General features: G+C 45.7%; 3 protein-coding genes across 5 annotated transcripts in view; 1 reads left to right on the top strand and 2 right to left on the bottom strand.

The window, feature by feature from the left end:
- Positions 1–23,017, top strand: part of RB195_018572 (uncharacterized protein) — a gene marked incomplete at both ends in the record, with an annotated part of 90,204 nt that extends 67,187 nt beyond the window's left edge. The window contains 9 exons of one of the 3 annotated variants that reach the window (XM_064186064.1): positions 2,442–2,572; positions 6,617–6,741; positions 6,800–6,882; positions 6,931–7,026; positions 7,100–7,242; positions 10,156–10,303; positions 10,354–10,454; positions 22,621–22,794; positions 22,877–23,017. In XM_064186064.1, coding sequence (XP_064041945.1) covers positions 2,442–2,572; positions 6,617–6,741; positions 6,800–6,882; positions 6,931–7,026; positions 7,100–7,242; positions 10,156–10,303; positions 10,354–10,454; positions 22,621–22,794; positions 22,877–23,017 — 1,142 coding nt within the window. Of the gene's footprint in view, positions 1–2,441; positions 2,573–6,616; positions 6,742–6,799; positions 6,883–6,930; positions 7,027–7,099; positions 7,243–10,155; positions 10,304–10,353; positions 10,485–10,587; positions 10,627–22,620; positions 22,795–22,876 lie in introns of those variants that run through there. The other 2 variants (XM_064186067.1, XM_064186066.1) reach the window with 2 other exon arrangements.
- Positions 12,215–13,758, bottom strand: RB195_018574 (uncharacterized protein; the record flags this gene model as incomplete). Its single annotated transcript, XM_064186069.1, has 4 exons — positions 12,215–12,407; positions 12,469–12,673; positions 12,793–13,632; positions 13,689–13,758. The coding sequence occupies 4 exons, from the start codon at positions 13,756–13,758 to the stop codon at positions 12,215–12,217; spliced, it is 1,308 nt and encodes a 435-aa protein (XP_064041948.1).
- On the bottom strand, positions 14,171–14,596 carry RB195_018573 (uncharacterized protein; the record flags this gene model as incomplete). Its single annotated transcript, XM_064186068.1, has 1 exon — positions 14,171–14,596. One exon carries the CDS (start codon positions 14,594–14,596, stop codon positions 14,171–14,173), a length of 426 nt encoding a protein of 141 aa, XP_064041947.1.
- Positions 23,018–25,680: the final 2,663 nt, after the last annotated feature.

The raw sequence follows: 25,680 nt of genomic DNA, 5'->3' as shown, positions 1-25,680 counted from the left end.
TTCACCGCTGCAGTTTCTCTCGCGCTAATTCACCGCTGCTCGTGGGCAGGAGCTGAACGAACTTCACGAAGCTGCAAGTTTAGAACTAGCGACATTAAATATTAGGGCGATAACATTGGATAGAAACGAAGTGTGGGAACTCCTACCCCAGCAGGAGAATTCTGTCGACGTTTTCTCTTTTCTCCCTCAATATCTCTTCGTATCCATGGAAGAGGACAGGAATTTGCCCGCAAAGGCTGGATTTAGCCAACATTACATTTGCCGACGGCTTCTCATACCATTGATATCGTTTTTACCTGGTGTTTTTTTCTTTGTTTTCGACATTCATTCATTTCATCAAATGATTCAGTTTTGAACAATCCAATATTTTCGCATAGACAGTCTCATCTCTGTAGTGTGACGTTGAGCTATGAATGAGTTAAGCTCCTCGCTTCAGATGGCTAGATGTAGGACATAGTATGAGGTGAAGTTTAATGGAACAGCGCTAAATAGTTTCCAACCTTCTTGAACTTACTTTTCTTCAATAATTCATGAAGTTCTGCAACTCTGTTGTTGAATGTTGTGTGAGTATGCGTTGCGTCCTGCATCACTACATGCCTATGAGTATGAGTAAATCTGTTTAAAGACCGAAGGTCGATGAATACAGCCTTTTGAGCTGGTTTGTCCTTTTTTGTGTATTTTCGGGAACATTGATCGATTTCAATGTTGAATATGTTACTTTAAGAAATAATACCATGATGCTTCTCACTTATGCTTCAGTATGTATTAGGTTGAGTCGAAAGTTCTCGGACAAAGTGGTAGTGATGACTTCTAGAGATCACCACTCAGCAAAGAGATGACAAAAATGGATGTGTTAGCTACTGTTTGATAGAGTATAAAATTCTCTTCAAAGTATAGGTTAACAATTACACTGAGCTAGTTCCTTTCCTGCCACCATGCCGCGCAATTTCAAGCCGTCGTCACTCCACCTTCGCAACGTCATAATCTTTCTCTATCTATCTGGCCAAGAACCCGCGGATATCGATAGACGTTTGAAGGAAGTTTACGAGGAGCACGCGCCCGCTAGAAGTACAAGTGACACTCGAAGTTCGCGTCGCACGACTATTCCATCGAAGATGAAGACCGTTCGGGACGCCCGATGGAGTTGGATTTGGACTTGCTGCGGGACAGGAGGAAGCCGACCCGTATCAAACCACTCGCGAACTGTCAGTCACTCAAACCACAGTTGTTCGCGGATTGAAGTCAATCGGCAAGGTGCGAAAACTAGGTCGATGGGTACCACATGCTCTGACGCAGTATGAGATGGACTGCCGCGCTGATACGGCACTTTCTCTCCTCACGCTCAAGCGCACCCACCCCTCGCTTGAGCACCTAGTCACCGGGGATGAGAAGTGGATTTCCTATTCTAACATTCACCGGCGTGCCCAATAGGTTGACAAAGGTACGGATGCAGGAGACGTCCCTAAACTCGACGTACGCGCCGAAAAAGTTATGCTTTGCATCTGATGGAACGTACACGGCGTCGAATACTGGGAACTGCTCGCTGAGGGATGTACAGTGGCCGCAGACGTCTACGTTGAGCAACTGAGGAACTTGAAGACAAATCTCGAAAATACACACACGCAGCAGCTCTACTTCCTGCACGACAACACTCAGTCACACATTGGAAAAATGACCAAGGCTGAAGTGAATAAGTTCTTCTGGACCATTTCACCACACCCACCGTATTCCTCAGATCTGACTCCCACGGATTACCACCTTTTTCCCTATCTCCAACATTATCTGGATGGTCAAGACTTCCAAACCCGCGATGACATCAAAAAGGCACTCGAGCAGTTCTTCAAGGAACAGTCCCCAGCGTTCTGGAGCAAAGTCATCTACGATCTGCCTAGACGTTGGCAGAAGACCATCGATGGCAATGAGGCATACTTCAAATGATTTGCACTTATCGTTTGAAAATTGCAAAGTAAATGAAAATATTGTCAATTTGTCCGAGAGCTTTCAACTCAACCTAATAGTTCAGTATGTGCCTCGCGTGGAACTTGAAAGTTTCTAGAAATTACACATTTCAGTCTCAATTTAGGAAAAGTGTTCAGTAAGTAGAAGGCCTGGAATTTCTTTAGTAAAAACTATATTTTGTGAAAAGCAGGAAATGGAACACGAAGTGGTTTTAAATTGATGCAGATGATTGCTTTTCCAATATAATATGCACACATTTTTTTGGAAACCCAGTTGACGAAGTATAAACACGCAGTCAGTGAAACTAATTTTTTTACGTTGTAATTGTATTCGTATATTCCGCACCTGGGGCGCTATGAATGTCGTTATTTTACATTGAAAACTAATTCCAGTTTTTGATCTAAGTAGAACTCTTTTTATAGCAGCGTTCTTCGCTCTTCTTTGTTTTCCGCAATTATGCTAATTTTTTTGATTTCATTTAGCTGAGCAAAAACCTCGTCGGATTCTAGTACTAGCGAATGCTTCATCAAACGAACGCCACGGTTATGACGATTTCACAAAGAATGCTCTGCCGTTGCTGCATTTGGCTGGTCTCCAAGTTGATGTTATCAAGGTAAAAGGATATTGTTTTCTGCAATTCAATGACTTTATACAACAACCGTTGAGGTGGAAGAAAGCACAACGTTACAAAGCTAATGACCCAGAAATTCCAGACGAAAATCCAATAGATAGTAGAATGCGCAGTTGCACATGAATGAAAATAGGATCTGTTCCTGTGCACTAACACTATCTCCCTGCTTTACAATATCATTTATAGTTTGCTGCAGTATAGTTTAATTTACAGTATAATTCTATAATTTAAATAATTTATCTCATCTTTATCACTTGTGCTCCCAATGTTCGTTGATTTGCTCGAGCAGAAATCAGTGATACTTCCATTTATCAAAAGCGCGCAAGGGTTTCCCGCTTTTGCTTTTCTTCTCGCGAGCAACTAGAAGTAGCAGTAGAAGAGTTTCTTTTAGGGACTTCTTGAAGAGGTCTGGCCATCTGGTCAGCAGTTTTCCCACACTGCGTTTGATATCGCGTGGTATCCATTCGCTCGCAGCCCTTTTCCAACGATTACCACAGAAACGCATCATGTTCCTTTGCATATGCGGCAGTGTCTCTGATCTTCGACCGGTGATGTAGGACTGAACTTCGAATCCCTTCTTTCAGTTGCGTAAAGTGTAAAGTTTCTCCTAACATCACCCTTTTAATTCCGCGTTCTATGATGCTCATCGCATTTTCGCTCTGCTAGCGAAACGCACAGGTTTCCGAGATAGGTCAAAATGGTCAAATGATGTAAATGCCGTCCATCAAATTGAACAGGTGAGCACGGAGCCGGATGTTCTTAGTCCTTTTCACTACATCCTCGGCGATATATATGCTTCCCAAGCCGCTCGTTTCCTCGGGCCACCTCGGACGTCAGGTCGTTTAGCATGTTAATTTCCTGACCTATATGAACATAGCTGAAGCACTCGGATATGTTCGTTCTGTTGAGCGTATTCGAGACTCATTCGTTTCTCATTAACACCGTCTTTTCCATGCTCAGCTGAAGATCTTTTTACACGCTTGATCAAATTTGGCCAGCGTTCGTTCCGCTTGATGATACTCGATGTTATTAGAACGATGTCATCAGCGAAACGAAGATGGCTGACAACTTCCACTTCCATCCTCGCATCGCGTTCTCGAGAGTGAGACTTAATATTTTGGGTGGTTGTGTGGACTTTTCGAACCCGTCTCTTTACGTCGATTGTGACACTATCGTAAAATGGGAGAGTTTTGGTCATGAAATTGCTATATAACTCATGAAGTATCTTTGTGTATCGAGTAGGGGCGCCTTGGTTGTTTAAGGCTTCTATAAGCGCTTCAACTGAATAAAAGGCTTTCTTCAAGTCGACGAATGTCAGAGAAAGCGGCATTTTGTACTGTCGCAATATTTCTTTGAGTTTTGGAACGGTTTGTGGTCAATCGTGCGAAAAATTTTTCGGAGCAATCCTTGATCGCACGACTGTTCTCCGTCTAATGTTCTTTCAATCCTGTTTAGGATTACTACTTTGTGAAGAGCTTGTAGATGGCAGACAGAAGCAAATAGGGGGTAGTTGTCGATGTCATGTGCATCTCCCTTCATATACAACAGCACGATCTTGCTGGTTTTCCATTGCTTAGAAAACTTGCATTCCGACAGATAACGAGTGAAGACAGCAGTGTGTTGACAAGAACTGGCGGTTGGTTCCTCAGGTGTTCAAATTTGATTCTGTCGGGACCGGGTGAAGTGCGATTTTGATGATTGCATGTTCCACTTCGGAAAGGAAGACCTCTGTGATGACATGTCCAACTTCCTTCAGATGGTGAGGAGGCAAGTGTAATGTAGTGTAGTGATTGTCAAAGAGATTTGAGTAAAAGTCGTAAAGTCCATAGGGTCTCGAGGGCACAGCGAATGCTGTTGAGTGGCAGCCTCTGCTACTTCGGCCAGCACTGTTACTCTTCCCTCTTCGAGGTCTTCTTTTATCGCTTCTCTGCATCTAAGTTCGGACGTGAGTTCGTTGTCTGTCTTGGTATGGTTCCTCCATTGGCTATAGTATGCTTGCATCGAAAGTGCAAAAAAAAAAAGAAATAGATCAGTGCTGGAAGATGTCTACGAACTACGTATATCAGTTATCAACCTCGTTGGTTACCTCTAGGAGCCAAGTTCCGCGCAGTTCTGTAGTGCGCAAATCTCAATCATTTCTTCAGGCTGCGTTCCACGTCTTCCTCGCCTTGTCTCACTCCTCATTGACGCTTACTGCAGCATTGTTGAACAGCTGAAATGTTCAAATGTTGTCTTTAAATACAGTTTTTCGTATTCCTCTGTAAAATTCTTCACATCGTTTTGTTGGATGGGAATAACTAGTCTGACTTTTCAAATTATACCATCTCTCCTTATTTTTGTGTCCATTATAGGCGATAGATATCCAATATTGGAGAGGCTTATCCTCATAGTCCATGGTCCTGGTAGGTATTTGGTTTGACAAATAGTATGGTTTTGGCCATAAGTTGTTTCATAGACTCGTCTAGTATTACTGTCGTCATCCTCGCCAAAAGCAGTATTTCGCTTGGTTGAGAGGTGTAGTTCATTCAATACTTGTTGACTTGCTTATAGAACTCGATTCGGATCTCGGATAGCGTACACATTGAAGCCCTCAAAAGCTTTGCGACGATTCTTTACATGGCGAAGAACATTGAACTCCATAACAGTTGTTAATTCTCCAACTTCCTCACTGTGAGGTACGATGTTGACCTAAAGATAGGTCAAAAAGAAGAATCGTTCAGGAGTTGTTAGGACCTTGTTTTGAAAAAGAAGAAATTAAAAGCACTCCTTTTTTGTCCGTATTAGGATGGTATACAAGACAGTAAAGAGCCCCTAGAAACGTCCAAGCGATGAGTCGCTAACAATTTCTGCAGAAATCGACGATCGACGACTATTTAAGTAAAAGGTCTTTGATCTACCAATGGATAAGTTAGAAAGGTCGTCTCCGATTGATTTCCATTAAAGGAGATACGGATGTCACCTCACCATTTCACAATATCCCCGAAAGAAGGACAGCGCATCACGAGCATTACATTCTAGACGAGATCCGAGCTATATAAACGTCAAGAGATTACAGATGCACTCTAGACCTCTTGTTATCCCCGGGAAGCTTGTTATCCAACCACTTCTGTGCATAACGGACGGAATAACACAAGTAGCTTTTTTTGCTAGGAAAAAAGGCATTCTCCATACAAATTTTCAAAAAGAACCCCTGATTTGATCCCAACTCACTAGCTGGGTTCCACAAATTGTGGCAGTGAATCAAATTCGCCGTTACAAGACTGTACGGTGCAGTCAAATCTTACTTTAGTGCAACTACATGAAAAAAGATTATAGTAGAGCCGAAGGAATTGAAGCACGGTGTAGCTGCGTAAGCGGGTGCACTCAAAGCGGCGCGATGAAGAAAGAAAGGAATCAGGTTGGGACCATTGCGAACTAGAGTGAGGATTGATGTCAGCAAAGGTCCTATATTCTAACCACTACGTGTCCACCGTGCCGCTTCGAACGCAATCGCTTGCGCTATGCACCGTGCTTTATGTCGTTTTTGACCCTACTATACGTATAAGGTATGATGAGGTGAGGTATTTTCAATTAGTCACGGTTGACGTCAAGTGAATCACTTTAGCAGGCTATTAGCTGGGTTCGAAGCCGACGGCAGACAGCCAACACAAGATAGCCAACTTTTTATTGGACTGTGGTTGCTATATTTATGATAAGAAGTTGAAAAAAACAAGCTACATCTCTGTTCTGTTGGACTGCTGCAGTGCGATTGCTGTTCTGGTTGCACAAAATGCAGCTGCGATATAAAAACGCGTATAAAAGTCGTGGTCGTTTTGAATTTGTAGGGGTGACATTTTTTGAAGAATGAAACTTCCACCCATACCTTTTCCGCAATGTTCGGCTTAGCTGATAGTGTAGTACACAAAAGTCACAGAAATTGAGTGTCGGTCGTCCTCTCCACGTGGGACAGAATGAGGAAGTGAAAGAAGCAAAAAACGTCTTTTTATCACAGTTGATTCCACATTGAGATTTCCACCGGTGTTTCAGGCAGATAGTGAGATGCAGATGGAAGCACTTGCCGCAGCGGTGGATTCGCAGGAAGCAGACGCTATTTATGTGGTAGGTGGAGATGGAACACTAGGGAAAGTTGTCACGGGAATCCTTCGGAATAGGTCATTACAAGCAATCATTGTTCAACTATGGTTGTGTTTGAACATACCTGTTGTTAAGGAAAAACGTTGCTTTACCTCTCGGAATTTTTCCGGGCGGTTACGATAATCTTTCATTGAGAAGGCTTGCACCGTCGGTTTTCGGTGAGTCTCCAGCGTTTTTCTATAATCACACTGAAGAATAGTCGGCAGAGTCGTCCGATGATGTACGGAAGATGTGCGAAAGTGCTATGGCCCTGATAGAAAACCAACTAAGAAGTGTTACTGTTTTCGAATTTACTGTGGCAAGTATTAGTTTCTTCTTTCTTTTTCCTTGATTTCCGCTTAGTTCTGAACAGTGAAAAGTTCTGCCTTCAGGAAGACGAAGGATTAAATACTGAGCCGATCTACAGCGTTGGCGATGTGGGGGCTGGTTGGTTCCGTCATATCGAAGAACGGCGACGGAAGCTATGGTACTTCGGTGCTCTGAGACGGCGGTGGGCTTACCTCTGGGAAATGTTCAAGGTTACAAGTTCTGTTGTGATCATTTTTTCAAAGTTCAAAATACTAATGAACAAACTTGCATGTATCTGCTAGTATACTTTCCGTTCGGCTGCACGCTTCATTACCTACTACATCTACTGTTGTAGTTTGGTCCGAAAAATGCGTATGTGACTAACAAAAGTGTAGAAGGCCAACATGGTTAGGGCATATTACGTTGGCATTTGAGTAGTGGTGCAGTTACATTGTTCGTGTGGCTAGGTGGCCTATGGGATCTGCATGCGCGATTTCTCAACACCCCAATCAAGCATCGCTAGTCAAAAACTCTGCATTCTTTGCATTTCTCCAAGAATTCAAGCACAATTTTATTTCTCCTAAAATCACAGAAGCATGCAAAAATTCCCAGATTGTCTGCTTATGAATCACTTTTCAAATGTGGGAAATGACTCACTAATTTTGATAAATTTTTATCTGCTTAGACGGCAGGTGGATGTTACAGCTTAACGCTGTTCTCCACATCCTCGCCGAGGTATGTCGTCATTAAACATATCCGAACCATCCAAATATGTTCGATCTTTGGCTAGAATTAGAATCTATCCATCCGTCGCTATTCCACAATCTGCGAAGCACTACGTCTCGATAGAAGTTGAATTGGTTGGTTTAGTGCATCTTTGCTGAATATCTCTCCTGTAGCTGTCTTTCAGCATACAACCCAAACACCAGAAGTCGTCCAAGAGTTCGAATAGATTGTCCGTTAACACTACTACTGTTGAGGATCTCGAGGATACACCCTTTTGCTTGCATTTACCGCAATCGCGGTCTGTATGGTGCAGTTAGTTTCGATACAAGTTTGCAACTTCTATCTGCTTAAAGCGAGTTTCACTACATCGTTTTGAGATCGACCAAGAGATGTACTGATGGATCTGAAATGATTAGCCCACCTTATAGCTCTCTTGCGTCGACGCACCAGTCCGACGCCGCAGGAGCAGTCGCAACCCACTTTAAGCAACCTCATTTTATAGCTATCTGTCCTCGGCGCACCAATCCGACACCGTGGAACTCGTCAGAAACAAACAAACACCCAAACAAACACACAAGGACTAAGCTCGTTATTATATACCAGTCTGAACGTCCGGCTAACGCTGGACTTCAGACTTTCTGTGCCATTCGCTTCGGTCGCGTTTACTGATCAATGAAAATTAATAGTTTGCTGTGAAATTAGATTGTTGCCTTTCTAACAATAATTCCTTTTTTTATATAAAATGAGGGGCAAGACTACTTAGATTTCTTTCTAAATGTTCCAAATTTGGAGATCATTCAACCGTCAACTTTAAATACTCCTTCGATACCAACATAATGCAGACACAATTTGAAAATATTACTCGAAGTATGTTTCTTTCTATTTTTCCCAACAGTTATCACAGAATGATTTTTTTAACATAAAATGATGTGAACAACATCGTCGTACTGATAAAGATAACGTTCCACGTCACGTCATGTAAACTGTTGGGCACTATTTAAGCAGCGGATTTCATTCATGTTTCCACTTTCTGAAGAAGGAATGTTACCATGTTGAGGTAAAAGTGCAAGAAAATAGACACGCGGAGGAGTTAAAGAATTGAAAAGCAAAGCGCGCTGTGATCAGGGCTGTTAAACGGTTGCAGCGTCCTATTCACCTTTTGCGACATGCAGATGAAGTTATTGCGCAGCAATCTGACGCCCCGGAACCCGTCGCACCCCATTTTATAGCTATCTGGCGTCGGCGCTCGAATTCGACGCCGGTGGACCCGTCGCACCCCACCCCTCACACATACACATACGCACATAAACACAAATACACATACGCACGTAAACACACAAGCACACACACATACACAGACTGTGTGTGTGCTTGTGACAGACTAAGCCCGTTATTACATAGCATGATGATCATGATCTTACTGAATTATTTAGCTTGCAATTCATTATTTATTTCGTCATAGATAACCAATAGACGGTAACGAACAACAGGCTTCCAATTCCAAGAAACCGCAAAGGATATAGATCTTATTCATCTTGGGTGACAATTGAATAACTTCGGTTACATTTTCGCCACCTTTCCAGTGGAATTTTCTTCCATTACGAACCATTTCTATAGCTTTGTGAAAGACGAAAAGACCGAGTTGTCAGACTTTCAAAGCTCTACCTACTCCGCTGCTATTTTGCTAACGAATTTTGCTAGCAAACAGCATAACATTTGGCTCACAAAGTTGTTCTTTGAAAACGGAAAGATATTGTTCGTGTGGATATTGTTTTGTGTAGTTTTCTACGTGTAGGAGTATGAACATGAACGGTAAAAGAATCTACATATTTGAAACCTCATGTTTGATCCTTTGGTTTTCTTTCTGTGCAGCTTCTTGTGATTACTGCTGGGTGAGTGAGAGCTTCTTCGGTTGGTAAGATTTTAAGTTGAGCTGTACTCTTGGTCGACGATTTGAAATCGCCTTTATGGCAACCAAACTTTCATCCCTTCGAGGTCGATAAATTACCAGAGTTGTCTGGGAGGATAAAACTTCTGACACATCGGCTACACACTCATTATATTAGGCTAGATAAGCGTTCGTAAATCTCAAGCTTTTCTGAAGTGAAGTAAGCGTGTTGGCGCATTCTGAACGGATTGGTTAACGCCGGACACTTTACCCTTTATTCTATCTGTACCGCTAGTAAATGTCCTAGTAAACCACTGTTTTTTTTACACATTTCTCAATAAGTGAGAACAGAGACTAAACTAGAAAATCAGACTAATCCGCTGAAAAATTGTCGTCGAACTGCAGTGGTGCAACTGTTGTCAGTCCCTATAAACAATGCTTGGAATGAAAGAGACCTTAGTTAAGGTGAATGAATGAATAGACACAGCTTTTTAGGTTCAACATTACAAAAAAAAAGACATTCCTTTAGCATTTTCCTATGGATATGGAAGCGAAAATGCGCTACGAAGAAGTATGCACTGGTTGTAGTACATGTCGTCCGTCTGTGATTTTCGAGCCATCGGCTTGGCGCTGGTGGCACATCCTGACAGGTGCACCGCGGTATCAAGCATCAGGAGGTTGAAATTTTCTATACAGCTTGACGGGTAGATATGGTGATGTTTTGCAGTAAACAAAAACCACTCGGAAGTCATTAACGAAAACTGCGGACGAATTGACGAAGTGGATATGAGAGGGACTGATTTGATCATTGAGAACGACTCCTCAGAGGTAAAAGAGACTTTTATGGCTGGAATGGCGGTATTTCCTTTGTTTTCACAGCTGTTACGAGGTAAGGAATGCAATCACGTCAAACCTACCGAGGTTCTGCTCCATAAAAATTCATGACGTAAAGGATTTTAAGGTGGAATTGATCAATCGTGGTAATGTCAAAGTGTGGTGAGAACCGAGACCTCAGTTTAGACCACTGGTCGCATAAGTCTTATTTGCACCCTGCCCTCACGATGATCGAACTGCGCCTGTTATCTAATACTTATTCCTTCATCTGAATTCATTTGTGATAAGAGGCATTACGAAGGAAAAAACAGAGATCAGTTATCAAGAAATTATTTGGTGTAATTTTGACCGAGTTGGAAGGTTAAATGCAACATACTATGAAACTGAAGAAGTTGGGATCTTTCTGCGAGTAGGTAAGTTTAGCGGTCTAGTTTACAAGTGTGAACGCAGTCACGCCCAACTCCAGCTAACTATTCAGGAAAATTGCGTGGGTAACGTTATCGTAGTGAATCTGACAGCGAGTAGGAGAGACACGATCAGTGGCCCATTGGTTGTCCTTTCTTTCGTACGTATGCTACTCTCACATACGTGGCACGTTATTTAGAGATTTGTAAGGTGATTCAACGCGATAAGGCCGTTTCCCATATCGCTTTTCTTAATAATTAGGGGGGGGGGGGGGGGGGGCGCTCGTTAATTATTGGGTTGAAGGCTCACTGGAGTTTTTTTTTTTTCAAAATGAGAAACATATGGAAATAAAAACTATTTCCGAACTATATGCCAATCGACAGTGAATTTCTCGTTCTGCAAGGTTTTTTCTTTATTTTTATTTTTATTAATTCTTTCTTTCAAAGATCATTAAAGTGGAGTGTCACGTTGACAGAACGGAGCATTTTCGTCACCTTCAGTTTTTTCTTTTTGCAATTAGTCGAGGTGATAGGACCACTGAAGCTGCTTGTGTGATTTTGTTGTGCAAAAGAAGACTCCGGTTTAAACTCTCCAAAAGATTATTAAGCAATGGAAATCATGGGAACGTGGATGTGAAACCAAAATCGGGCGGCATTAAAGACTGTCATCGCTCAAAGGATGCGTGGAATTGTTTTTATAAACATTCAGAGGAGTGACGGTACTAACCTCAACAAAATGGCTCAAGAGCTTTCAAGGGGATTGCTCTAAAATCTTTCAAAATGATGGCCCAAAATGAGTTGATTACTCAGGGGTTTTCGACTGCTCAATGGACAAATTCTCAACATGTCCACTGAGCAATCCATGTGTCCATGATCGAAGGAAAATCGGAAAGGTCACCTTCACCTTGATCATCTTGACCCCCGTTGATCTTCGAACTGGTCGAGCGAGCGCCACTAATTCTTCCATTTGTCCCAATCGCGTGCCGGAATCGCCAAGTGGTGCCTCCTTTTGCGTGGGACACGGAGAGCATCATAATTTTCTTTGAAGGACTTCGTGAAGAAATCTGATCACCGGGTCGGTGGTGGCTTCCTGTAGTGCGCGTAATACTGTGGGGAACCCAGTCGTTCACTGCTCTGGTCCAACGGTTGTCGTTAAAGCGCATCACGTGTCCGGCCCACCTTATTTTACTTTCCTTGGCAAACGCGGCGGCGTCTCTAATCTTCGATTGCTGACGTAGGAGAGAACTTCGAATCTCGTCCCACTTGCGTGAAACGGGATACTCCTAGCATCACTTTCTCAAATGCGCGTTCAATGATGCTCACCGCGTTTTCTTCCTGCTTGCAAAATGCTTAGGTTTCCGAAGCATAGGTCAAAGCAGGAAGTACGGTGGTGTTGAAGAGGTGAGCACGGAGCCAGCCGTTTCTGGTCTTCTTCACTACATCTTCGATGGTCTTATACGCTCCCCAAGCCGCTCGTCTCCTCCTGCCCAGCTCGGGGACCAGGTCGTTTATCATGTTCAAATCCCGACCCAGGTAAACGTAGCTGGTGCATTCGGATATGTTCGTTACGTTGAGCGTGAATGGGGCACAGACCCATCCGTTACGCATGAACATCGTCTTTTGCAGATTCAGCTAGACCGTTGCATCCACACGTTTCGTCGAATTCGGTCAGCATTCGTTCCGCTTCGCTGATGCTAGGTGTTATTAGTACGATGTCATCAGCAAAGCACAAATGGTGTAGCTGCCGACCATCAACCTTCACTCCCATGTTGTCCCATTCCAACTTTCGCATTGCGTTCTCGAGGGAGGCTGTGAATATTTTGGGTCAAATTGTATCACCCTGTCGGACCCCCCTTCACGTCACCGATGATATTCTTGTAGAATGGCGAAATTCCGGTCGTGAAGTTACTGTACAACTCTCGAAGTACCTTTATGCACTGAGTAGGGACCGACCGTCCCTTCCACGACCGCTTTTGTCTCAACTGAGTCGAAGGCCTTCTTCAAGTCGATGAAGGTGAGACAGAGCGGCATCTTGTACTCTCCTGATACCTCGATGAGTTTTGAAACAGTGTGAATGTGGTAAATTGTGCTGAACCCTTTTCGAAACCTTGCTTGCTCACATGGCTGTCCTTCATCCAAGACTTTTTTAGTCCTATTAAAGATCACCCTTGTAAAGAGCTTGTAGATGACGGTCAGTAAGCAGATTGGGCGATAGTTGCCGATGTCATGCGGATCTCCCTTTTTATACAACAACACGGTCTTGCTAGTTTTCCACTGTTTACGAATCTTGCATTCCGACGGGTAACCTGTAAAGAGCCTCGCCAGGGTGTTGATGAGTACTGGCGGAAGGCTCTTCAGGTGTTCTGGTCTTATTCTGTCGGGACCGTTTGCCGTACGATTTCTTACCGACATGATAGCATGTCGAATTTCGGACGGGAGAATCTTTGGAATGACATGTCCGTCTTTCCTCAGATGGTGAGGAGGCAAGTGGACATGGCTGTTGAAGAGATCAGAGTAGAAGTCGTAGATGATTTTCTCCATCCCCTTTCTCCATGCAATGGCTGTTCCCTTTGGGTTCCGGAGAGCAGTCATCCTCGTCTTGCGACTGGCGAAGTCTCGACGGGCATAGCGGATGCTTTTCCCCGCCTCTGCAGCTTCAGCCAGCACTTCTGCTCTTCTCTCTTTAAGATCTTCCTTTATCGCTCCCTGCAAAACCTTGCGAGCTCTAGCGTGAGTTCTTGGTTCTCTTCGGCTCGTGCTGCTCCACGCTGGCGTATCAGCTCAAGAGTTTCAAGAGACAGGCGTCTCTTGATGGTTTTCAAACTCTCAGCCTTCTTCGTGCAGTCGTGAAGGTGTTTAATGAGCCGGTCATATTCCTCGTCGGTGTTGTCCATTGCGGAATCTTCCCAAAAGCTTGCTAGCGTAGCGAAGAGATCCCAGTTAATGATAGTTCTGGGCTATCGCTCTCTGAACTTGGCTGCTTTCTCTGCTCTCCTTGTGAAGGAAAATCTTCCTCGAAGGAGGCGATGGTCCGATCCCGTAGAGAACTTTGGCACAACAGCGACATCCATCAAGCAGAACCTTTTATTGACGATGATGTGATCTATTTCATTGCGGTACCCTACACCGGGTGACTTCCACGTCCATTGTAGAGAGGAGAGCTTCTAGAATTGAGAATTCCCATGAATGGTCTTAGTCGTCATGATGAACTCGGAGAGCCTCTCTCCGTGTTCATTCCATTGTAGGCTGTGGATCCCGATGTGAAGTTCTTCAGGCCTTTTTCTGAGGTCAATTTCGGCGTTGAAATCACCAATTATGATCTTGTAGAAGGTGTGGTCCTTTTTCTAGAACTTCTCTAGACCCATATAAAAAAGCTTCGACTTCTTCTCTGTGGGTTGATGTTGGAGCGCAAGCGACGAAGATCGTCAAAGCTGGAGTTGGACCACATCTTCTCATCCGCAGACGTCTGATTCGGATCATAAGATGTTTGAAAGAGTCGATGTTCTTTGCCATACTCGTGTTGACGAGGACGCCAACTCCACCAACACCTCTACTGTCGCATGTTCCTAAGAACACTTCTTCTCCAGTTTCATATACGGCGTTGAGAGGGTGACGTCGTCTCGTCTCGATCAGTCCGATGACGTCGTACTTAATCTTCTTGGCTTGCATCATGAGATCTTCGATGGCCGCTTCCGATGCAAACGTACGTGCGTTGTAAGTACATATCGTCATCCTAGTCCTTTTCCGTTTCGATAGCCTATATGACTCCTGCAACTCCGTCTTTCTTGGCGCTACCCTACCACGCCTTCCTCCGGAATCAGGAGACTCTTTTCTATGACTGTTTTGCGTAAAATTTTAAAACTCATGGGCAGGTTGCAAGCCTCTAGTTCCATGAGTTTCTGGGAGAACTTCCGTTCTCCCGGAGTGGAAATGTGGAGCTTATTTGTTGGAGGCGACTCCAAACCGCCTCCCTTGCACCTCCCAATCTCTTGATTTGCAGGCTTTAGGCCGGACCGACGAGCGGGATACAAGGATGTCATAGATCAGTTCTGGTTCAGCAGAAACAGGGAGTCCATCCCCTGAATCCACCCGCGTCTCTGGGCAAGCAAATGGTCGCTTTTGGTCCGCGATTAGCCCCCTAACCGCCACCGGGGACGCGCCACGTAGCCTCGCGACTAACCGGCTGTGATCCCTTTAGTGAGGGAGATCCGTGGATGGATAAATGCAAGGAACTCTTTGGTTTTTTTTTTAAGGTGCACTGGATCGAAGACGTTGAGATGAAGATGAGAAGATTTTCATCGTTGAAGTGGCCAAGAACGCTTAAAATCATCGACAACAGTCGTGAACGTAAAATTACCACAAGGAATCTTCCAAACAGTTTGATGGTATGGGGCGGCTACCGGGAAGATACAGTTCATTTTTGGTTCACTGCGTTGTCGCATCAATCCCCTACCGTGGGATACTATTCATTGCTTTCTGGCACCTGTGCACAAATTGGACTTTGTAAGAACCGTCTCACCTCACTCGCTTCTGGCCCTGACGCACTAATTCGATACAGCGAGACTCGCCTCAGCTCATCGCTCCTATCTCAACGCTTTCTGAGGCCAGCATATCAATATGTGTAGGACCTGTCTCTAGAGAAAAGCACCAGACAAGATTTGAAGTCGCTTCTCTGCATAAAGTATTTTTGTAGTTCGCAGAAGTTCAAAACCAACAAACACAGATCAAGCTTGTTATTTAATAGCATGATACTTCGAGACTTGTCTAGGAATTTTAGCGGCTTCATGTTTTCATTTGACACTTCCAACTCTCGCTCTTTCAAGCATTTTCACAGAACCTATTCAATCTGCATATATATATATATATATATATATATATATATATATATATATATATATATGCAGATTGAATAGGTTCTGTGAAATATAAAATATATATATATATATAAAACTATAATTTAAAAAAATTATATAAATTTGAAAATATATATATACCATTCTGAACGTCCGGCTAAAGCTGGACTTCAGACTTTCTATGGTGTTCGCTTCGCTCCCCTTCACTAATCCACGAAAATTAACAGTAGTGGCATTTTCCGTGAAATTGGACTTGTGCATCTCCAAAAATCTTTCTTCCTTTTTAACTTATAACTAAAAGCGAAAGATTTCATAGTTTTCTTTTTCAACACGTCAGTTCTACACTTAGAGAACATTCGAGCTTCAGCTTCAAACATTCCTTATCAGAACATTATAGCCAAAATTTAAAGGTATCACACGAAATATGGGTTTTCCTCCTGTGTTCTATAAACAGTTATCAAAGAATGATGTTTTGGCATAAAATGACGTGAAAGATATCATCCTACTGAAAATGATAACGTTCCACGTCGGATCACATAAACATCTTGCTACTATTTAAGCAGCCGTTTGCATGCGTGTTTCTGAGAACGACATGCTACAAACTTGAGGCGAACGAAGAAGGAAATAGGCACACGGAGTAGTCATAAAGGTGAAAAGCAAAGCGCCAAGTGGCTACGGCTATGAAACGGCTGCAACCACTTATCTTTAGCGTCATGCACACGAAGTTATTGCGCACCAATCCGACGCCGCGAGACCCGTCGCAATCCCTTCTTTAGGTATCTGGTGCCGGCGCACCAATCCGACGCCGCGAGACCCGTCGCAATCCCTTCTTTAGGTATCTGGTGCCGGCGCACCAATCCGACGCCGCGGGACCCGTCGCACTCCCCTTTTTGAATTTCGTGACTGACACACACACACAGGCACACGTGACAGAATAAGCCTGTTATTATATACCAGTCTGAGCGTCCGGCTAAAGCCGGATTTCAGACTTTCCGTGGTGTTTGCTTCGCTCGCTGATAAACGAAAATTAATATTAGTGTTATTAGTTGTATGAAATTGGACTTGTCCAGCAATCCTTCCTTTTTTACATTATAACTGAAGATTTCATAGTCTTCTTTTTAAACGCGTCAGTTCTACATTTGCAAAGCATTCGAGCTTCAGCTTCAAACACTCCTTATCAATATATTATAGACAGTATTTAAGAGTATCACGTGAAATGTTGGTTTTGCTCCTGTTTTCTGTATATGGTTATCAAAGAATGGTGTTTTGGCATAAAATGACGTGAAAGACATCATCCTGCTGATAAAGATAACGTTCCACGTCAGATCACATAAACATCTTGCTACTATTTAAGCAGCCGCTTGCATACGTGTTTCCACTTTGTGAGAATAGCATGATACCAACTTGAAGCGAACGAAGAAGGAAATAGATACGCGGAGGAATCATGAAGGTGAAAAGCAACGCTCCCAGTGACCACGGCTTTAAACATTCATCTTACTCTCATCTCGAAGTTACTACGTACCATTTCGACACCGCGGAACCCGTTGTAACCCATTTTACGGCCTTCTGGCGTCGGTGCAGGATCCGACGCCGTGGGACCCGTCGCGACCCATTTTATAGCTTTGTTGCGCTGGCGCACCAATCCAACGCCAGTGGACCCGTTGCAACGCATTTTATAGCTCTCTGGCGCCGGCACACCAATCTGACGCAGGTGTACCCGTTGCACCCGCTTCTGTAGGTATCTGGCGCCGGTGGACCCGTCTCACCCCATTTTATAGCTTTATAGCGTCGAGAAACCAATTCGACGCCGGTGGACCCGTCGCACCCCTCTTTTTAAATTTCGTGACTGACACACACACGCACGCACACGCACACACGCACACGTGACAGAATAAGCCCGTTATTATATACCAGTCTGAATGTCCGGTTAAAGCCGTACTTCAGACTTTTGGTGGTTTTAGCTTCGCTCCCCTTCACTCATTAATGAAAGTTAATGGTAGTGGTGTTTTATGTAAAATTATATTTGTGTTTTTTTAACCACGCTTTCCTTTTCTTCTTTATATTATAAATTAAGGCGAAAGGTTACGGAGTTTTCCTTCCAAACGCGTCAATTCTACATTTGGAGAATATTCGATCATCAGCTACAAACACTCTTTCGATGCCAGAATAATATAGATACGAAAGCATTACTCGAAGTGTGGGTGTTCCTCCTGTTTTCCCCCAATAGTTGTCACAGAATGATGTTTTAACATAAAATAACGTGAAAGACATCATCGTACTGATAAAGATAACGTTCCACGTCAAATCACATAAACATTTTGCTACTATTCAAGCAGCCAGTTTCTGAGAACGGCATGCTACAAACTTGAGGCGAAAGAAGAAGGAAATAGGCACACGGGAGTAGTCATAAAGGTGAAGAGCAAAGCGCCAAGTGGTTACGGCTATGAAACGGCTGCAACCACTTACCTTTTGCGTCATGCACACTAATTTATTGCGTTCCAATGACCGGGTCTACCGACGCCGGTGGACCCGTCGCACCCCTTCTATGGGTATCTGGCGCCGATGGACCCGTCGCACCCGTTCTATGGGTATCTGGCGCCGGTGGACCCGTCGCACCCCATATTATGGCTATCTGGCACCGCTGGACCCGTCGCACTTCATATTATGGCTATCTGGCGCCGGTGGACCCGTCGCACCCCTTCTATGGGTATCTGGCGCCGGTGGACCCGTCGCACCCCTTCTATGGGTATCTGGCGCCGATGGACCCGTCGCACCCCATATTATGGGTATCTGGCACCGATGGACCCGTCGCACCCCATATTGTGGCTATCTGGCGCCGGTGGACCCGTCGCACCCCTTCTATGGGTATCTGGCGCCGGTGGACCCGTCGCACCCCCTTCTATGGGTATGTGGCGCCGATGGACCCGTCGCACCCCATATTATGGCTATCTGGCGCCGCTGGACCCGTCGCACCCCATATTATGGCTATCTGGCGCCGGTGGACCCGTCGCACCCCTTCTATGGGTATCTGGCGCCGGTGGACCCGTCGCACCCCCTTCTATGGGTATGTGGCGCCGATGGACCCGTCGCACCCCTTCTATGGGTATCTGGCGCCGGTGGACCCGTCGCACCCCCTTCTATGGGTATCTGGCGCCGCTGGACCCGTCGCACCCCATATTGTGGCTATCTGGCGCCGGTGGACCCGTCGCACCCCTTCTATGGGTATCTGGCGCCGGTGGACCCGTCGCACCCCTTCTATGGGTATCTGGCGCCGGTGGACCCGTCGCACCCCCTTCTATGGGTATGTGGCGCCGATGGACCCGTCGCACCCCATATTATGGCTATCTGGCGCCGGACCCCTTCTATAGGTATCTGGCGCCGGTGGACCCGTCGCACCCTCTTCTATAGGTATCTGGCGGAGGTGGACCCGTCGCACCCCATATTATGGCTAACTGGCGCCGGTGGACCCATCGCACCCCCTTCTATAGGTATCTGACGCTCGTGGACCCGTCGCACCCCTTCTATGGGTATCTGGCGCCGGTGGACCCGTCGCACCCCTTCTATGGGTATCTGGCGCCGATGGACCCGTCGCACCCCATATTATGGCTATCTGGCGCCGGTGGACCCGTCGCACCCCTTCTATGGGTATCTGGCGCCGGTGGACCCGTCGCACCCCTTCTATGGGTATCTGGCGCCGATGGACCCGTCGCACCCCATATCTATGGGTATCTGGCGCCGTGGACCCGTCGCACCCATTTTATGGCTATCTGGCGCCGGTGGACCCGTCGCACCCCTTCTATGGTTATCGGCGCCGGTGGACCCGTCGCACCCCTTCTATGGGTATCTGGCGCCGGTGGACCCGTCGCACCCCCTTCTATGGGTATCTGGCGCCGATGGACCCGTCGCACCCCATTCTATGGGTATCTGGCGCCGATGGACCCGTCGCACCCCATATTATGGCTATCTGGCGCCGGTGGACCCGTCGCACCCCTTCTATGGGTATCTGGCGCCGATGGACCCGTCGCACCCCTTCTATGGGTATCTGGCGCCGGTGGACCCGTCGCACCCCATATTATGGCTATCTGGCGCCGGTGGACCCGTCGCACCCCTTCTATGGGTATCTGGCGCCGGTGGACCCGTCGCACCCCAATTCTGGCGCCGATGGACCCGTCGCACCCCTTCTATGGGTATCTGGCGCCGATGGACCCGTCGCACCCCTTCTTATGGGTATCTGGCGCCGGTGGACCCGTCGCACCCCTTCTATGGGTATCTGGCGCCGGTGGACCCGTCGCACCCCATATTATGGGTATCTGGCGCCGATGGACCCGTCGCACCCCATATTATGGGTATCTGGCGCCGGTGGACCCGTCGCACCCCTTCTATGGGTATCTGGCGCCGGTGGACCCGTCGCACCCCTTCTATGGGTATCTGGCGCCGATGGACCCGTCGCACCCCATTCTATGGGTATCTGGCGCCGGTGGACCCGTCGCACCCCTTCTATGGGTATCTGGCGCCGGTGGACCCGTCGCACCCCTTCTATGGGTATCTGGCGCCGATGGACCCGTCGCACCCCATATTATGGCTATCTGGCGCCGGTGGACCCGTCGCACCCCTTCTATGGGTATCTGGCGCCGGTGGACCCGTCGCACCCCTTCTATGGGTATCTGGCGCCGATGGACCCGTCGCACCCCATATTATGGGTATCTGGCGCCGTGGAGTCACCCTATGGCTATCTGGCGCCGGTGGACCCGTCGCACCCCTTCTATGGGTATCTGGCGCCGATGGACCCGTCGCACCCCATTCTTATGGGGGTATCTGGCGCCGGTGGACCCGTCGCACCCCTTCTATGGGTATCTGGCGCCGGTGGACCCGTCGCACCCCTTCTATGGGTATCTGGCGCCGATGGACCCGTCGCACCCCATATTATGGCTATCTGGCGCCGGTGGACCCGTCGCACCCCTTCTATGGGTATCTGGCGCCGATGGACCCGTCGCACCCCTTCTATGGGTATCTGGCGCCGGTGGACCCGTCGCACCCCTTCTATGGGTATCTGGCGCCGATGGACCCGTCGCACCTTCTATGGGTATCTGGCGCCGGTGGACCCGTCGCACCCCATATTATGGCTATCTGGCGCCGGTGGACCCGTCGCACCCCTTCTATGGGTATCTGGCGCCGGTGGACCCGTCGCACCCCATATTATGGGTATCTGGCGCCGATGGACCCGTCGCACCCCATATTATGGCTATCTGGCGCCGGTGGACCCGTCGCACCCCATTCTATGGGTATCTGGCGCCGATGGACCCGTCGCACCCCTTCTATGGGTATCTGGCGCCGGTGGACCCGTCGCACCCCATATTATGGGTATCTGGCACCGATGGACCCGTCGCACCCCATATTATGGCTATCTGGCGCCGGTGGACCCGTCGCACCCCATATTATGGGTATCTGGCGCCGATGGACCCGTCGCACCCCTTCTATGGGTATCTGGCACCGATGGACCCGTCGCATCCCATATTATGGCTATCTGGCGCCGGTGGACCCGTCGCACCCCCTTCTATAGGTATCTGCCGCCGGGTGGACCCGTCGCACCTCCTTTTTCGAATTTCGTGATACACAGACAAACACACACACACACGGAATAAGCTCGTTATTATATATCATGATCATGGTGGCGGACGGGTGTGGCGCAGTCGGTTAGAGATCCGTTGTAGCCACACGGAGGGGTTGGAAACCGCCCTAGTGCAAACCAAGCCTTTCATCCCTCTGGGGTCGATAAATTGGTACCGGACTTCTCTTGGAGGATAAAAACACTGACTTGATCATCAGCTGTCCCCCGCAGGTCATTGTATAGGCCAACAGGCGTTCCAAAACCTCATCAGTTACAAATTCCAGTAAAACGCGTTGGCGCATCCCAAATGGACTGATGCGCCAGTGACTTTACGGGATTAGTTCCGCTCATCTCTCCCTGCATCACTGCAAACAGCCGCCTCCAGAATGCTGCTTTGTACGACGCCATCTATTACAACGCTCCACCCCTTGCGCCGCATTCGCCCTGCTATTCGTCGGAAATCAATTCGAACTGCCCCGATAGGCAGTAAGGGAGGCTACGCGTGTAAGGGTGGCGCGCTGCAGTAGAAGGTATCGCATGAAACAGCATTCAGGGGCTGGTTGCTTGCAGTGATTCAGGGAGAGATGAGCGGAACCACCCCGGTCTCCCATAATCTACGACCTCGTATACGGATACTCCACCTGAAATCCGTATCACCCCAGATTTGTGGTATGCTGCCTTTCAATCATAAACTCGTTAAGACCTTTTCAAAGGTAGAACGAAGGTTACTGTTGTCGTTGTTTCAACATTGAATGCATTGTTCGGGAAACTTTTTATGTTATCTATATTCTAGTAGCAACTAGAAATTGAGACGTAGTTTGCAAACATTAAGACGAAAGCAAGAAACACAATCCCTATGAGTGAACCAGGATCCCAGAGTGACTAGCTTTCCTAACTAAGCAACTTTTTTACATCCAGAAGCATTGAAGAAGCGAAACGATGTATACCGAATTTCATTTTGCATGCTGGTGATTACCTTGCTCCGTGATTCCATCTTTGATTCACTCTACGTGTTTTCATTCCGTTAATCCTATGAACGTAAAGAGGTGGTTCGTTGTGTAGATTGGTCGGCGCTTGTCAAGGACTTCTGCAGAAACAGCGATATCTTTAGAATTATCTGATGAGGTACTAGTAGAAATAGACAGATTTGGAATAGCAATACGACATACATCAAATGATTGCAACTTACAGCATTAACCCACATTGAGTTAATTCCAATTGTTTGCTATTCGGAAATCAGTTTAATTTTAATCTATAGACTTAGTTTCATGCTCACTTTTCACTTGTTGCTGCAGGATTTGGCATGTTTGCGAGTACGAATGGGTGGAACACAAGCAGGCCGGAAAGGAGTGTTGGCCGATGGTTGGAGACGTTGTTCGACAGGAAGAGTGGGAACAAGTGATAACGGCAATTTCTATACTACAGATTTGCTTGCTAAAGCGGTATCCATCACTTTCGTGAAAATACCAGTGAGTTATTCCCTCAGTATTCTGTTTACTTTAAAACAAAAAAAAAAACTGAGCAGCAGATTGATTACAATAGACTTTTTAGGAGTCCATTCATCGGCTTTACGTTTCCAGTGATCGAGTGAACGAGGTACTAGAGGGAAAGAAAGTCAAAATAAAAACTACCGATAGAACAGTTGAGATGTATCTTCCGAGTGCCATCCGTTTCGATATTGATTCCTTATAAACGTGTTACTCCTTTAAGTTTCTTGAAGACAAAATGAGAAAGAATCCTACTATTTGTCTTTATATGGCGTGAAATCTCTATTCCGCCTTTTCTTTAGCCCGCCTTCGTGTGATAAAGATGAGCGTTTTATGTCAGATGAAGTAAAGTCACTGGCAAGTTCTTCAAGGAAACTGCAAACTACTATTTGAGTAAGTTGTGTACGTGTGTATTATTATAAAAAGTAGATAGAAGTACTCCCTTGATAAAGATAAATATGCCAGGGTACGCATAGTTGGTCAAATAGTGAATTATGAGTGAAGTGCTCATTTGATCTAATGAAACATGGTTACCCTTGTCTTTTACCAGCGCGAGTGGCTGGCTTCGTGGAAGAGAGATGGAACCGTTGGAGTGGAAAGAAATCATAAACGCTTCATATTTACTGATTCCTATATGACTCAATTTAAATATAGGGTCTTTAAGTACGAGATGAATACGCCACCAGTTTAATCATTGAGACTTAATAATCGCTTTTATTAAAAAAAAAATTCTTTCTTCTTGTGCCATATTATAATCATGTTACATAATAACGGGCTTAGTTATTCACACGTACATATCTGTGTGTGTTTATGCGTGTGAAACGAAACTACAGAAAGGACGACGACGGGTCTCACAGCGTCGAAATGGTGCGCAATAACTTTGTGTACATGACGCAGATGGTTGGTTGCAGCCGTTTCATAGCCGTGGCCACTAGGCGCTTCGCTTTTCACCTTTATGACTCCTCCGCGCGCCTGTTTCCTTCTTCGTTCGCCTCAAGTTTGTAGCATGTCGTTCTCAGAAACACGCATGCAAACGGCTGCTTAAATAGTAGCAAGATGTTTATGTGATCTGACGTGGAACGTTATCTTTATCAGTAGGATGATGTCTTTCACGTCATTTTATGCCAAAACATTCTTTGATAACCGTTTATAGAAAATAGGAGGAAAACCCATATTTTGCGTGATACTTTTGAATTTTGTCCATAATATATTGATAAGGAGTGTTTGAAGGTGAAGTTCGAATGTTCTTCAAATGTAGAACTGACGCGTTTAGAAAGAAGACTATGAAACCTTTCGCTGTTAGTTATAATATAAGAAAGGAAGAAAGATTATTGGAGATACAGAAGTCCAATTTCATAGAACTAATAACACTAATATTAATTTTCGTTGATCAGTGAAGGCGAGCGAAGCAAATACCACAGAAAGTCTGAAGTTCGGACGCTCAGACTGGTATAGATACAATCTGAAAGCATTACCCGAAGTATAGGCGTTCCTCCTCATTTCCCCTACAGTTGTCACAGAATGATGTTTTAACATAAAATGACGTGAACAGCATCATCGTACTGATAAAGATAAGTTCCACTTCAGACCATGTAAACTGTTGGGTACTATTTAAGCAGCGTGAGGGTGTTTCCACTCTCTGAAGAAGGCATGCAACTAAGTTGAGGCAAACGTGCAAGAGATGTAGATACGTGGAGGATTCATAGAGGTGCAGTGCAACACGTGCAGTGGACATGGATATGAAACGGTTGCAATGTCTAATTTACCTTTCGCGACATCCACACGAAGTTATTGCGTACCGATCCGACGCCGGTGGACCCGTCGCACCCCTTTTTTCGAATGACGTGACTACATACACATGCACATGCACATACACATACACATACACATACTCATACACACATACATATACATATATACATACATACGTACATATGCATACATACATACAAAAGGATAAAGGATGGAGTCGCTGGCGTGTCAATCCACTTTGGGATGCTCCAACGCGTTTTGCTGGAATTCGTGACCGTAGAGGTTTATTAGCCTATACAATGCTTGCGGGGGCCAAGCGATGATCAAGTCACTGTTTTTATACATACATACATATACATACATACATGTACATACATACATACATGCACATACATACACATACATACATACATAAGCATACACATGTACACATGCATATACATGCACATGCACGTATACATGTGCATACACATACACATAAACATACATACATGCGCGTGACAGAATAAGCCCTTTACTGTGTTTTGTGATAGTGTGTCTGCGAGGTTTTTAGATGGAACCCTTTATTTGCCCGACGTTTCGGCTTTTTCGATGTCTTCAGAGGCCTAAATAGAGGATGACTGGAGCAATGCTACGTTTATCCCGTCAAGTGCCGCACTATCCTGGGTCAATGTTTCGATAATCGTTCAGGGTAGTGAAAACAGAAACCCATCTACATTGGAAATAGTCTTATATGTTGTATCACCGGTGGCGCAGCTGGAAGCAGGCACTCGTCACTCAGTGCACCAACGAATGAGTATTGCTGCGTGCAGATGACCGGCGACGACATAGATGATCTGATCTACACACAGAATATCAGGCGGTTATAGGTCACAGAGTGGTACAAGTGGCAACAACCCATTCGTTATCGACAAGTATTCATTCCTATTATTCATTGAAGGGTTTATTTTAAGAATCCAAAACTCCTCCAACGTCTTCCTTGAGGATATTTCTGTTTCGTGAGCCACTAGTTCACATCATAATCGCTTCCGTTGTAGGCTTCATGTCTGTGCCTTCCTAGTGGTGTAAACAAACTTTTTCATCGTTTTCCTGCCATGTGTTCATTAATCCTCACTC

The sequence above is a fragment of the Necator americanus genome, chromosome II (genome assembly GCF_031761385.1).
Source record: "Necator americanus strain Aroian chromosome II, whole genome shotgun sequence".
Taxonomy (NCBI): domain Eukaryota; kingdom Metazoa; phylum Nematoda; class Chromadorea; order Rhabditida; family Ancylostomatidae; genus Necator; species Necator americanus.
The sequence above is the reverse complement of the archived record's forward strand: the minus strand, read 5'-3'. Positions and strand labels throughout refer to the sequence as shown.